The sequence below is a fragment of the Dermacentor silvarum genome, chromosome 11 (genome assembly GCF_013339745.2).
Source record: "Dermacentor silvarum isolate Dsil-2018 chromosome 11, BIME_Dsil_1.4, whole genome shotgun sequence".
In the NCBI taxonomy this organism is placed as follows: Eukaryota; Metazoa; Arthropoda; class Arachnida; order Ixodida; family Ixodidae; genus Dermacentor; species Dermacentor silvarum.
In genome coordinates this window covers 86,354,797-86,369,683 of record NC_051164.1, presented here as the reverse complement: position 1 = coordinate 86,369,683, position 14,887 = coordinate 86,354,797, and the positions used below count along the sequence as shown (strand labels likewise).

General features: G+C 44.0%; 1 protein-coding gene across 2 annotated transcripts in view; it reads left to right on the top strand.

Moving 5' to 3' along the window:
• LOC119433078 (VWFA and cache domain-containing protein 1) overlaps nucleotides 1–14,887 on the top strand; it is a 73,321-nt gene that overhangs the window by 49,462 nt on the left and 8,972 nt on the right. For both annotated transcript variants that reach the window (XR_007464458.1, XM_037700221.2), the window contains exons 12-25: nucleotides 163–312; nucleotides 1,928–2,051; nucleotides 2,935–3,061; nucleotides 3,721–3,892; nucleotides 4,945–5,087; nucleotides 5,813–5,910; nucleotides 7,215–7,409; nucleotides 7,827–7,949; nucleotides 8,857–8,959; nucleotides 9,064–9,162; nucleotides 9,447–9,512; nucleotides 10,466–10,552; nucleotides 13,222–13,337; nucleotides 14,327–14,443. Coding sequence is in view for 1 of the 2 variants with exons in the window: in XM_037700221.2 (XP_037556149.1) it covers nucleotides 163–312; nucleotides 1,928–2,051; nucleotides 2,935–3,061; nucleotides 3,721–3,892; nucleotides 4,945–5,087; nucleotides 5,813–5,910; nucleotides 7,215–7,409; nucleotides 7,827–7,949; nucleotides 8,857–8,959; nucleotides 9,064–9,162; nucleotides 9,447–9,512; nucleotides 10,466–10,552; nucleotides 13,222–13,337; nucleotides 14,327–14,443 (1,720 nt within the window). In the remaining variant the exon portion in view is untranslated. The remainder of the gene's footprint in view (nucleotides 1–162; nucleotides 313–1,927; nucleotides 2,052–2,934; nucleotides 3,062–3,720; nucleotides 3,893–4,944; nucleotides 5,088–5,812; nucleotides 5,911–7,214; nucleotides 7,410–7,826; nucleotides 7,950–8,856; nucleotides 8,960–9,063; nucleotides 9,163–9,446; nucleotides 9,513–10,465; nucleotides 10,553–13,221; nucleotides 13,338–14,326; nucleotides 14,444–14,887) is intronic.

The following is a 14,887-nucleotide window of genomic DNA, read 5'->3' as shown; positions in this document are numbered from 1 at the left end:
CATCTCTGGTTGTGGTAAAATTTCATATAGCTATAGCTCAATGCAAACCAGTTTCCCACAATGCTCTTCTGACATTTGATTTCACAGCCAGTTAGTGCAAATTAATGCTGCCCTGCAGTTGCCTCTATCTTATTGCCTGCTTGCTTTGGGTTATCTTTCCAGATCTGGTGATAAGCATCAGCAAAGCAGTGGTTCACCACGGCGTTCTCTTGGGCGTCGCTGGTGTGGATATCTCAGTGTCGGACATGGCTGAAGACATCGTCTACTTTTCAAAGTCTCAGGATGTCTATAGCTTCCTTGTAGAAAAATCAGGTGAGTGAAGGGACTTATTTTAATTTCAGGGCACTGAAATAATACAGTGGAATCTCGCTGATACGATCTTCACGGGAACCAGAAAATAAAGCGTATCATTCAAAAATCGTATCATCCAACCAAATCATATTATCGGGAAAGAAAGAAAAAAACCGCTTATCCCGAAAAACGTATTATGCAGAATCGTATCTACGAGGTTCCACTTTAATATGTTGTTTGTGGCAACTGTTGATAAGATATGTACAAGAGGTGATTGAAGATCATTGCAAGAGGCAGCCAGGAACGCAGTTTTGGAGTGGACCGTGATGACATTGTTGAATAAGTTATGGGGGGGTGGGGTGGTTCGAGCTGGCGGACCATCGTTTGCGCCCTCTTCTTTTCTGTTTCTTTTTTTCCTTTAACTTCTTTAATGATGAGACATATAAATACCCAGAAAAAATGTTTATTTTCTACCTAAATGCGCGAGACACATCAAGAATAAGCATTATCAACAAAAAGAAGAAAATGTCTTGCGTAAATGTTTGCAGCAATAGGGGGAAAACCCCAGGCAGGAAACTGGGAGTGGGCTTCACCCCAAGCCACCTAAGGCTTCGTTTTCGATTTGTATAGATAGCTCTCATCATATGTAAACCATAGGTGTACATTTCATTTGCTTTGCATCACATGTGTGACACCACTGCAGCTGGATGTCTTGCGTCAGCCTGTCTTCTCTGACCTTGCTTTCAAAAGACAGTGGCTCGCGTGCCAAACTTGTTCTTCCTCGTCCATTGTTCCTGCTCTAAACCTACAAATGACGCTTGCTGCCTGTCATTCAGTGTTTGCGGAAGACATTTAGTGAGAAACTTCGTTCTCAATACTGAAACTCAACAAGAAAAAAAAATTTTTTCTTGTATGTTGCCTTTAGGTGGGGCTCTACAAGAGGGCTCCACCCGAGAATAACCACACCAACCACTCTTCGTACAATAAAGTTTATTCATTCATTCAGGCAACACTTGTCAGTAAAAGGTTACCGAATAAAGTGCTTATGGCATTATTAGGTTCCTCTTTTATCTTTTACATTATGTCAAGGTTGTACAAGTGTTTCTGCTAGTTTAGTTCTTACATTGCTTTTGGTTGCGTACATTGCGGTGCACAGAGAAAATGTGATTAGCAGCCTAGCAGCCTTGGGTTAGCTCTTAGGTGGTTCTGTTTTCTCATAGTTCCTTTTTTTTTTCATCTTGGAATGTAACCTACACTTGCATAGTGGTCAGTTAAGGAAAGCTTGCATTGTTAACAAATATGATTGGCCTGCCAACGATAGACAGTCTGGTGTGGCGAAAGTTTGCTGTTTGAAAAGGCAGGCAGAGAAAATGAGAAACACAAACCTCTTCGTTCATCATGCATCTGCATTTTTTTATGCCTGCCTTTTTTTTTTTTTTAAACCGTGGGGCCTTTCCAACTCACTCAGCTTGCCATCATTCCAAGTGCCCCAAAGCTGACGTCTTTGAGTGCAAACATTTGTTGGAGACCTGTTAGTTGGCAAGTCATTGGATGCCAACTGTTTGCCAGTGCATGTATTTTAATGTGGTTGCACATTGGTCATTGTTTTTCATCTCTGCCTCTTCTCCTGCCTCAGGTGTGGCCATTGTGCACCCAGCGTTGTCCAAGCCGTCGTCAGTGTCAGAGCAGCCAATGCACACGGACATCCTGCACTTGGAGAACAGGCCTGGGTTCCATGCCGTTCGACAGGACCTTCTAAAGTAAGTTGCTAGTCATTTGTGGCGCTTAGATTGTTGCAGACGTTGCAAATTGCAGACCCTGCACCATGATTGCAAGCACACATGTGGTGTTGGCCGACTATGATAGGCAAGCTTTCTGGAACGAAGGAAATAGCACACAGGCACTCACATGATAAGACATTTATTTTTTGGGGTGTGCAATGCACCACTTAGCTGAAATAAAAATTCCAGGCCTAAATGAGGCATCGCTCATGGGCACTGTGCCATAGACTGAAATACCTACGAACAAATGTTTGCCAGGCCCCTGACGATACTTTGAAGCCAGTCTAGAAAACTAATACACATATACTGGTTCTCCGGGTGCACTCCTGTCCAAAAGCCTCAAAGGAGAAGCAATGCTCCTGGCATGACTGTGCTATTCACACCTTCTCAATGACAAGTACCATCTCTCGTCATAGCTGCCGTAGCTGCAATGAGCTGATTTATGTTGTGCAGGGAAGACTAATATCGGGGAATGCAAAAGTTGGTTTGTCCCAATGTCATATCGTTTTTTTAGCCGAGAGAGAATAAGAGATGGGTGGGCTATAGAGAGGGCAGCTTTGAGGAGCTTCATAATTTAATTTCTCTGTTAACCTGAGAGAAAATGTCATTGCCCAAAAACGTGTTGGTGTTGTTAGAAGCCGAGAAGGATTTTAGTAATGGGAAGTGTGCGTGTGGGAAATAAACCAAGGCTAGTTTCAAATTGCATGCTTGTATAGAGGCTGTGATGTGGTGGCCTAAAATGTGAAATTTTCAATGCTGTGTGGCCCATTTCTGTCCAGCACTTCACATGTGAAACCGCCACACTGTCAGCTACAACACAACTGAGAAGTGCTTCTGTTTTTTTTTTTTTTTTGTATGACAGTGGTTCTAGCGGTGAGAACAAGCTCACACTTGCATCTGTGGTGGAATCCCCCGATCGTGCGACAAACCTGGTTGAAGCTGAGCCCGCTGAAGAACAGTTATCTGAAGTTGTCTACCGCTGGACTAGGGTGAGTCTGTCTCTCCAGCACTGTTTTTGAAGCCCTTGTACAGAGACAGCCAGGTCGGTTGGATTGTCTTCGTTCAGTTGAGGCTTCTGTGGTAAGGCGCTCGCATTGATTGTTCGTGCATTACAGTCAAACCTCGATATAACGAACCTCGATTATGAAATTTTTGATGTAATGAACTATTTAAATTTCCCCATCTTAGTTTTAATGAATTAATGAAACCTCGATATAACGAAATTCTCTATATAACGAAGTTTTTTGCTGCAATTACAACTTCGTTATATCGAGGTTTGACTGTATGAACATTGTCATCAGTCATTCTTAGCCTCATCTCTCTGATTCTGGAAGCCTGGGAGTTTGTTGATTTAACCAAGTGGCTTCAGAAGCATTGCCAGGCAACGAAAGTTTTCAGATTTGATTGAATTAAATAATATCTCAAATTATGCCAGTTTGAAATGAGTGGCACTGCCATACACGAATGTTCACAGACTCTCCCAGGTTTCTATTCTATTTGAATTGAGTTGCTGCACATTGGCTCAAGTTCTCTAAAAACAAAAAAAAGCGAACACCGAGTTTTGCATATTCTCTCGTGACATCATTGGGTAGCGCAAAAGGCATACGTGTTCTCTAACATGCTGCACCTTCTTTTGCCTGTTGTGCAGGTGGCTGGTACGCCCTACGTTGTTGCCATTGTGAGCCTGAAGCCAAGCAGACAGCAACCAGTGTTGAGGGGCACCACAGCAGGCGATGCACTGGGCGAATTTTACTATCACAGGCTCGATCTCGTGTCTCCGCCTCAGCTCTGTCGGCACATGAAGCAGCTCTCTACTCTAGGTAAGTGCTGTACTTGTTCTTTTTTTGTACCCGCCACGGTGGCTCAGTCAGCTAAGGCATTGCGCTGCTGAGCACGAGTTCGTGGGATCGAATCGCGGCCACGGCGGCCTGCATTTCGATGGAGGCGAAAATCAAAAAACGCCCGTGTGCTTGCGTTGTAGTACGCGTTAAAGAACCCCAGGTGGTCAAAATTAATGCCCTCCACTATGGCGTGCCTCATAATCAGAATTGGTTTTGGCACGTGAACCCCCAGAAAGAAGAAGAAAAACTTGTTCTTTTGTTTCTTGTCTTTAATCCTCTCCCTTCCTTTGTGGCTTTTCCTCACTACAAGCCTAGCTTTCCTGACTTTAATCTTGTGAGCAATTAACCCTTTTATTCCACATCCGGATACCAGAGAAAATGCAGATTATTGGCTCCTCTTTCCTTTTGAACGTATACAGGCTGATATTGGTGTTTGGTGTTTTTAAAATGTGAAAGAGTTGCGTATTTTGGTGTAGAAATTGCAGTTTCTCGCCAGGACCATTAGACCTGCACTATGACAACACACATTCGCTGATGGAAACAGTCGTTGCTGCTGTTAGACATAGTTAATAGCCCTACTCCATTCAAGCAGTAGTTATAGGTTCAATTCCTGGAGTGCGACAAACTTTTAAGTGAATATTTATGGACAATGCAGAAATAGCAGGACAAGACTGAACAACACGAGCGCAGAGACTGCGCTTGTGTTGTCTGGTCTTGTTCTGTTCTTTTCAGCCTGTGCACAAGTATTCACGTAAATATGTGGAGACTAGCTCAGTTCAAAAACCCATGACAAACATTTCTTTAGCTGTGAAATTTTCATTCCATGGAACCCGCATAGGTTATCCTTGTAGCAATATCATGGTGAACTCAGATAGATAGCAGCTTTCCTTTCATAAGTCACCCTCCACCTTGTGGATTTCTGTAGAAATGCATTCAGTCAGTGATTTCAGACTGTGTAATGTGATGTTTGTGCAATGTTCCTAGCGGTCTAGAATGTGTGCTGATTTGACTCGCGATCCGTTCATCTGCAGCTGGCAGTACACTGTTCCTGTCTGCGGCCTGCTTCTTGTCGCCCTTCGAGTACCTATCCCAGGAAGAGACCAAGTCCCGAGTGCAGGGTTACATGGCCTACCTCATAGACACCACCATGCTGATTGCAAACCCAGGACTCAAGGCAAGGAATCGCTTGTCACATGGTCGTGACAGATAGGTGTTCTTGTCCGTTGAATGTGTGCTTAGGATCACATGCATTGGAAAGAAATTTGCCTCATGACCATAAAAACCTTACCAAATTGCATTAACAGAAATCTGTTCATGGTTACCAATGAGGTCTTTGTGGATTAGGTTACAGTGACAAACTAATATATGAGCCAGGGCGTTCTTGATGCTTCTTTTATCCTTGAAACCCGATTGAGGTGCTAGAGGAGGCATCAGTTTGTGTCTGTTTTGGGGAATTAAATCGCATTGAATCCATTGAGCTACTTAAAGCTACTGTTGCAGGGTATGAGGTTATCTACAACATAACCTTGTTTTATGGTAATCTCAGATGTTTAATGATGCTAAATGAAGTCGGTGAACAAGTGTAACATTCATTACAACTTCACTTCCGAAGCATTATGCACACCGAGCAGAAGTTAAACAGGGAACTTAGTAGAAGCCAACAGCTTTTCAATTTCCATTAATGTATTGCATTTTGTGTGTTGTCAAGAAATTCAAAGGCCATGCATATGATGAGCAGTTCCGTCCTTATGCCGAATAGCCACAGCGCTGCTGCGAGTGTCATGTTGGAATCATCTTATGCCTGATTGCTGGCCCGAAGTTATTCTGTGTTCCTTCTGCATGCTACAATGTGAGAATTGTTGCATGACACTTAATTAATTCGCTCTTCTATTGGTGCAGCCGGATGTGCGGGATGAAGTGTTGGCAATTGCCCGCATCACTTCCGAGTGGAAGAGAACCTTCGAGAGCAGCGAGTTCACAAAGCATGTGGTGCGAAGGTGAGTTTGAAGATTCCTTAAAACATGTGTTCGACTTTTCATCAATTAGGAACACCCGTCTTGAAAGCTGCACTAGTGCATTTGTGGCACCCAAATATCTTTTTAAGGAAGGTAGTTTCTGTATCTTCCGGATGCCAAGCTTGTTGAGCTTTCTTGAACTCAAAAGGAGTCTTGCAACACTTTTTGAACACAGTAAATAACCAATACACATTCTCTTGTTTGGCACCATGAAACGATGGCCACCTATTGTTCGTACACGCTAACGACCACCTTCCAGTATTCAGAGTGTGGGATTCACGTGAAAACTAAATTCTGTGTCTGGCATCCTATCCTCTTCTGAAGTGAAGAGGTCCATGTATAGACCTACACCATGTTTGTAAACAGCGGTAGGCACCGTCAATATATTTTAGGCCCTATAGCAACGTTGCATAGGCTCTGCCCACGTTTGCCGCCCCCGATTGCACGAGCGGATGACGCTTTTTTTTTTTGATGGCGTGGGGGTGGGGGGTTCTAAAACCACGATTTCATTATGAAGCACACGGTAGTGGGGGTGCTGGAATAATTTAGACTATGTGAGGTTCTTTAATGTGAACCTAGTCACCGTTCTTGCATTTCGCCCCCATCGGGATCACGATCGGGATACGGCCGAACGAGACGCTGGCCTAGCTCGCTGACCGCCGCAGTGACGACCATGCGAAACTAAATTCTGACGACAGCGCCACCGCATTTTCGTGACGTAGCGCCGTGGTGTAGGTCTATACTTCCCCATGCAACCATCATCACACTGTAATGCCTACCTTCAGATTCGGGGTGAAGAAGTGACAAAATGTAGCTTTTTAAATTCTGTACTGCAAAATTTGTCTTTGTGTTGTCATACATAGTGACACAACTACATGTAGTACAGCCAACCGGCATGAAGCTGTAAGGCTTTGCATTTGACTTCGTGGCCGAATGACATGGCATTGTTGTCTGTAGATGTTACAGCATTCAGGGATTGCTGTTAATATTGGATGGTATTGTTTATGCTTATGTTTATGATTGAGGGCAGAGATGGGAGGTCATTTGCTGTAGCTGATAGTGATGTTGTTGACTTATGTTGTTCCACCTGGCTTTTGCAATTTGTACAAAAAAGAACAATACTACTGAAAGTAATGGCGAGAGCTTCTCTAATATACAGAATCAAGCGAAAAGGACACTTTCAGTAGTGACAGTAAGATCATGTGTGACTGTATCTCTCCAGCAGTAAATAATGCGCAAGATTTAATCTAATCATGCGTTGATTTGTTTGTTTATTTACCTCACAGGTATGCAGCAACAGCGTGTGGCGCGATGGTGGCCTACCCCGGCACGGTGCTAGAACGCAGCTACGACCCAACCGAACGGGAATGGTACACTCGCGCGCTTGAGCACCCCGGCAAGGTTGTGCTCACAGCCCCCTACCTGGACATGGGAGGTGCCGGGTACATAGTCACACTGAGCCACACCATCTACCAGGCAAAGTGAGTGGCATGTTGTTACATTTTAGGGTTTCTTTCTTTTCCTTTCTTTCTTTCCCTGATGTTCAGCCACAAGAACATTCAAGTGTGTGCATAGATGTGTGTGTTTTAGCAGTAAACGTTCATATCCATGGAAGCTTAGCATATTAAATGCTTATAACTACAGCACAGATCTGGTATCTATGTTCTCTGCAACGATGAGTGTTTACTGTACAGCCTCCGTCATACTTAACCAGAACACTCCTTTTAAGCACCTTTCTGCTTTTCCTGCGGAGGTTGCTTCCAAAGCATTTAAGGTTTGCTTGTTGCAGCCTTCATTTTTATGTTAAACCACTAGAGATTTGTCCTCACTGTCTCGTAACGGCTATACACGCGACTGACACAGCTATCAAGCTCACTGCAACCAAATTTGGCTTGCAGACCGGATGCACTGCACAGCCCTTCAGATGCTGTTGTTGCCGTCATTGGAATGGACCTGACGCTGGGCTACTTCTACAAATTGCTGACAGTCAACATGGACATCTGTGAACAGGACAAAATAGCGTGAGTGTTAATTCTGTTGCTCCTCTGTCCTTTAACATTGCGACCAATTTAGTACCAACTTCAAGAAGGACATTGGCCGCACTTGAGAAAAACATCAGGGAGTCTAAAATTGATTGTTAGCCCTTTGTTATGACATCGTATGACATGTTGCTCTGATACTTAATTAAACCTTGCCACTTTATTGCAAGCGAAGAAGGACATATGGCTGTTTGAAGTGTTCAAACAGTAGCATTGCTTTGTGATCTGCCCTCCACACCTGTCATGTCATACTTAAAATAGCATGCGATGTCTGAACAGGGGTCACGTAGGTGCCCACTACACATTTTTCTGACTAGCTGCAGCATAAGTGCTGTGTTTGCACGAGCATTGTTCAAGCATATCTGGCAACACGAGGTCTTGTGAGGAAAGCACCCTGCTGATTGAATGAGCTGATGAAACAAACCTGCCATTAACACCTCTCTGTTATCGGAGTTTCCCTGTTTAAATTACAAAGTCTAATCAAATGTGCTTCGAAAGTTGGCAGGACATGGGAATTGGAAAAAGTTGAATTGCTGAATACTTTGTACATGTGGCCTGTGGTAGATTGAAGCACTGCATTGGTCGCACATATTGTTTCGGACTGCTGCTCGGAATGCAATCCTGCATGTCCAGGCATCACGGAAACTTAACTTGGTTTTTTTTGCAGGTCCCAGATCCTATAAATTTTTTAAAACCCAACTGTATATCATAATGCACGGCCTCTTGTTGCTGGTATTACGTGTGCAATAAAGAGACATTTCTAATCACAGCATGTCTTCTGCACCCGCATATCTGCTCTTTGGCACTGCAGATGCCGAGAGATACGGTAGCACATTTGTCACCTCCTAACTGCGAAATTGTGAGATGCATCTGTGCCTTGTGTTTCTAGGTGCTTCATTCTTGATGACCGTGGGTACCTGATCGCCCACCCGAGCCTCATGGAGCCTACCCTCAGAGCTACAGGCTTGGAGCAGCAGCACATCACACGCAAGGTGAGTTACTGTGTCCTTGCTTTCTATGCTTGCTTAGGTATGTTTCCCCCCCTTCAAGTTTTTTCGTGCTCAACAGTTTTCATTGCATTCTTACCACTTTTCAGGAGCCCCTTGTTGTCAGTGACATCACCAATCACAAAGGCTTTGTGAAGAAGAAAGAGTGTAACAACTATGGGGACTGGACAGTGCAGCGCTTCTACAAGGTGAGCTGTTATCATTTAGTCAGCCACATCTTGTTTATTTCATGTCACATTAAAAAAAAAAAGGAATCAAGGCCAAAATGTATATCACCGGTCTGTTATGCAATTTGTGCATTCCAACTAGTGCTTCACAGCTTGGACCGTTTCAGCGATGACAGTGTGGAGTGAAATTTGTCACAGTCAATTTTTTTATTGCGTATTACTTTTCATCTACTGTGCATCTTTTTAAATTTTTTTCAAAGTTCAGGGAAGGAAACTAAAACTTATTCTGGTTGCCTTGTTTTCAGCTCAACACCAGTCTTGAGGGCATCCTCACCAACTCGGTGCATGGGGAACACTGTGCCAAATATCAGGTGAGGCTCGGTACTGCCCAAACTTTGTGTGTCATGTTCAGTTGAGGCAGTGTATCTATTTCTTTCTTTTCTATCGCAAGGGTTCCACTAGATTTAGAACAACATTCGAGAGCCCCTAGAACCTGCTAAGGAATATACTTGTCTGGGAGTTCAGCAAAAATTCAATACGAACAACTTAAGTCGGACAGAACATGAGATATAGTATACTGGCATCTCTTAGATCGGCAACCATCAATTAATTATGCTAGCAACATTGCAAGTACAAGAAAGGCAGGTCTGAAGCAACTGGTTATGTCATACACTAGACTTGTATCGCATAGCATTGGAAAAATGCTCCCGTTTTTCACAATACGAACTGTACCAGTATGAATAGTCAGTACATTGCAAAATTTATAGTGTTATCAAGAAGAGGCACTGCAAATCGCTGTTATTATTCAGTTGACAATGGTTGAAGTAGTGAAATTCCAACCTAGTATATACAGTCCAATAATGTCGCCCCCCCCCCCCCTTTCTCTTTTTTTTTTTTTCTTGACAAGATTTGAATCACCGGCCCAAATCACACGTACAAGTTAATTGGCTGCAGACATTATGAAGAAGGAAAGCAAGACTACTGCCTCACCATTGCTGATAGAACGCAGCATGTTGAATGAACCATCAGACATGGTAGCGTCTAGTAAAATTATGGTCATGTGTAGCAGTGTACTGTGCAGTCTGTAGTGAAGTGTCATTGTATGAACAGCGGGATCATTTGACCTACAGCTCAGTTCCCTTTTTTTTTTTTTTTCCTTGCCACTACTCAACAGAATTGGCAAAAATAATTTGCATCCACAAATGACACTGTGGCTAAGCTACGATACATAGTATAACTGCCATTTTCCCGACCCATTTCCCACACTCCGTATTTAAAAGTATGTTTAATCGTAACGCTGCCATTGTGTTTTTACCTTTTCCAGATCACTGCCATCCCTGGAACCAACGCCTTCCTGGGCATCGTCAACCACACGTGTGACACTGTCAGGGCTTTCTGCCCGTGCAGCATGGTTAGTAGTAGCATCGCCTTCTAAATGTCGAACCGTTAGTTGCTTGATTCGGGGCTGTATTTGAATGCTAATGAGTTGCAGCTGGTGCACAAGTACAGCGGGCTCATGGTAACTCGCAGTGGTGGTCAAACTGGGCCATTTGCGCCATTTTGCTACAATTCTACTCATCTGCGCCCTGCTGCGCCCACTCAAGTGCAACTTGCGCCAAGCGCACCAAAGCGCCACCTTTGCCTTGGGCGCTATGCGGTCATCGCAGTAGCGTAGCCGATCCGTTCGTTTGTGGACAGACCCGCGGCTAAGCAATCCGAGCATCGGCGATGCGGACTTCGCGACCAAGCTTCGCGCACGGAATCCTCGATCGGACACGCAGTTAAGCCTTTCAGCACTCAATGTTTCGCAATTCGCGACTAAGCACATCGAGCGTCGACTCCTCGAGCCCGCGGCTAGGCATTTCGCACATCGAGTGCCGACTCCTCGATCCCGCAGCTAGGCATTTTGCGCATCGGCACTTGGGACTGCGCGACTAAGCACATCGAGTGTCGAATCCTCGGGCCCGCGGCTAGGCATTTTGCGCCTCGGCACTTGGGACTCCGCAACTAAGCACATCGAGCGTCGACTCCTCGAGCCCGCGGCTAGCATTTCGCGCATCGGCACTTGGGACTGCGCGACTAAGCACATCGAGTGTCGCCTCCTCGAGCCCGCGGCTGGGCATTGTTGCACAAAATTGTTTTTCTGCATTTCTAGTCTCTTTTGCATTATGTCTTATTACATAAAACTATTCTCAGTAGTCTATACATAGGCAAATAAACTGTGTTTGCAACGTTTTCTGCTCTGGGCACGTGAGCTAAATGGCTGCGTCAGTCTGTCTTGCTGGTGTCCATTTGTTCTAAAGTACTACTGAAAAATTGTGTAGTAGTAATAAGCTGCACCATATGTCATGCACTTGCTTTTCTCCTAATCCAACTGATGCAAAATGCAAAATTTTGTGCTACAGAACTGCTACAAGATGCTAATGTGGCTGCTTCTAAATTGCTACAAAACAGCTTTTTTCCTGCTCCAGAAATTGCTCCAATTCCTAAACTGACTGGACCACCACTCAATTCAAACTCTGGTAATTCTATACCAGTCAATTCAGATAGGTAGCCCTGCTATGTTTTTAGTGCTTTTTGAGGCCACTTAGAACAAGGATTCCAATATTCCGCACCTTCTTGAACTTCTTAGGTGAAAGGAATGTTGTAAAAAATGGTTTGCGAAAGACCATTCTTGTGCTACAAACAGTGCAATTGTACAGTACGATCAGCTGAGGAAACACCTCAATACAAATAAAACCAATATAGCTCGGAACATTTTTCCTTATTGGAGAAAAGTGTGATAAAATCAACTGGACGCATAAAAAATTACTCTCTTGGCCTTGATGCCATGTCTCAGCATTAATCGGTGGCAGAATAATAACTGCTTGTTCCCTTTAACAGTGGACCATACTGTATTTTGGCAGGTACCGCTACAGAATCGCACCAGTTGCAGAAGAAGAGGGATTAGGTACTGGGGGGGGGGGGGGGGGGGGCGTACACCTGTCTACACGTATCTGTTCTGTTTGTGCATCTGTTCAGGCACGAACATTGGGGCATATATGTACTAGCACTATAAATTCAAACGCAAACAATACCAAAATCAATTTACAGGTTGACTGCATTTTTAACAGTGCCTTAATTAAGACTCCAAAACACGATGCTTAGAAACCGGCTACGGGGCGATTACATGTCGCACGTGCATGTAATTGCGTGTAAAACATTCTGGTCAGTTATTTCCTGTTCGAATTTCAATTTATGCCGACGGTCCTTTATTTCTGATTCTGACCATATCCTGTTGAGTTTTAAATAACAGAAGCTTCCAATAATTCAGTTAAACACCTGCAGTTCCTAGGGGTTTGAATTAATGAGAGTTGGCTGCATTGCAAAACTGTTTTCTAGTGAAGTGAAGTCAGTTGCTTTCTGATTTAAAAAGTAAAAAGCTGCCTTGCCGAACTCTTCCTTTTGTTCAAAGCAGACCAACAATAAATTAAAATACGATCGACACTTGTTAATTCGACTAATGTGAATGCACTGAAAAGTCATGGCAAAACACTATGCATTGCCATGGAAGGAACACTCATTTGGTTTGAACAACCAATCATGCCACTTACGTTAATTAAACCCCCACTGACCTTAACCGGCGCACCCTTATGTGTGCAATGGTTACGAAAATCTTGGAAACAAGAAATTGATCAGGTGGCGCTACTTCTTTTGTCTTCTTTCATAATTTTGTCAGCGCGAAGTGTTGAGGTTCGTGGGTCACCCACCGATGATGACACCGTGAGCAATATGACATTCCAACACTGGGAAGGCCTTTAAACATCTCGGCACTCTTCGCTGCATGCTGGTTGATTCGAGCTGCAAGAGGAAGAAGCAAAAAGACATTGCAGAATACTTCAAGCAGTAAAAAAAAGATTTGAATCCGTTCATTTTGCCACTGTTATTTTAATTAGACCTTGCAGATAATTCGACCAAATCTTGAGGTTCCGCAAGGGTCTTGTTAATGGGCGTTTACTGTATATGAGAATGGTTTGTTGTATGGCATCGTGGAAGCCGTGGCTGCAATGTGCTGCATGCTTTCTTTCTTCTGATAATCAGGTTGACAGGCTCTGCCTCAACTGCCATCGCATGGAGCAGCGTGACTGTGAGTGCCCGTGCGAGTGTCCTCTGCAGATGAACCTCTGCACTGGCGACCTGGCACACAATGAAGACAGGTACGTGCATGTTCCCTGCACGCTGGTCCCACACACTTGCAAGACATTGCTTTCTACCTTTGCCTGCTTTGTTTGCTTGCTTAAAAATACCTTCATGGCTCACAAGGTGTTAAGAAGTAAATGGACAAGCCAATATATTGTTACGGCGCAACTAAGAGTGGCGCCAAAGTCAGAAAACGACGATTTCGCCTCAGCAATTTCGCCCTGGCTCCGTTGTCCTATAGAAACCATGTCGCCACATCGGCTTGTCTGAAAAGCTGCTGCCACACTATACAGGCCCCCACATGACATTGCGTCAGCTTGGGGATGTCAACTACAAGATCGCTTCGCTGGACCTCGCGTGTTCCCAATGACGTTGTGCACTGACGGCTGAAGCCTTAGCGCCGAGACAGCGCCAAGACAGCGGGGGGTTATGTTACAACGCAACCAAGAGTGGCGCAAAAGTCAGAAGCCAAAGATTTGGCGTGTCGAGGTTAAATCGGTCTAGGCAGCCATCGTGCTTGTGTATCGTTTCCTTTCTTCTGAATATTGTGAATACATCTTTACATGCGATTTCTGCAACATAACAATATGAATATGCAAATTTGTGTTCACACAGCTGTAGTACCTTCGACAGCAAAGCATTTTGGGGCACTTGATCGGAGGAGGAATAAAATTTCATCACAGCCAATATATCCAAGTTCAAATTCCAAAGTGCATTCTACAGTTGCTGTAAAGTAAAGTTGCCATGAGTAGTGGCAGTAAAGGTCTCTCATTATTCATTTCATTCTTTGGGCTGCTCAAGCGTTTCCATATGCAGTCCAGTAATTCCATGTGTTTTCCTCTTCTTAAGACAATAATGGAAAATATTTGGAAACTCCATAAAATGTACAGAAAACATATGGAGTTGGACTGTGTATGCAATATTTCAGTATGGCAGTGTTTTTTTTTTTTTTCTGTTTTCTCTTTGTGCAGTTTGTGATTTGTTGCTGCACACTGTCGCATTTCAGGAGTAGCAACTGCCCACGCTTTGCGAGGCCCCCGCAGCTGCCCAAGCTGGAGAGCTACCACTTCGACTTGCTGCTGCAGTGCTTCAACAGCGAGTGCAGTTCGAGGATGAGTGAAAAGTGAGCCCCAACTTTCTTGACATGGCTGAAAGATACCCACGTGCATCTTTTTATTTGAGCATGAAACTAACTCCCAACTGTATACTTTTTTTTTTCCTCACTATGGTTATGCATCAGCAACTTCTTTTTGTGTGCATCTTCATGGTGTACACAAGGTAAAGTTTGTTCGCCCAATTACTTCTGGCACCGTTGAATGACTGCACACAAAAGTAACTTCTGATACATTTCTAACCACTTCAGTTCATGGTGGTAGTGTACAAAAAGAAACGTAAATGCCGTCACACAGTTAAACCTGCTAATAATGAACCTCCATATAGTGAATTCCTGGATATAACGAAGTTTTTCTGTTCCCTGCCATCACTCCATAGAAGCACATGTATTTGAGACCTCTTCGTAACGAAGTGGCAGCAGGAGACCCCCTCGAAATAACGAATTTTCCCTGCC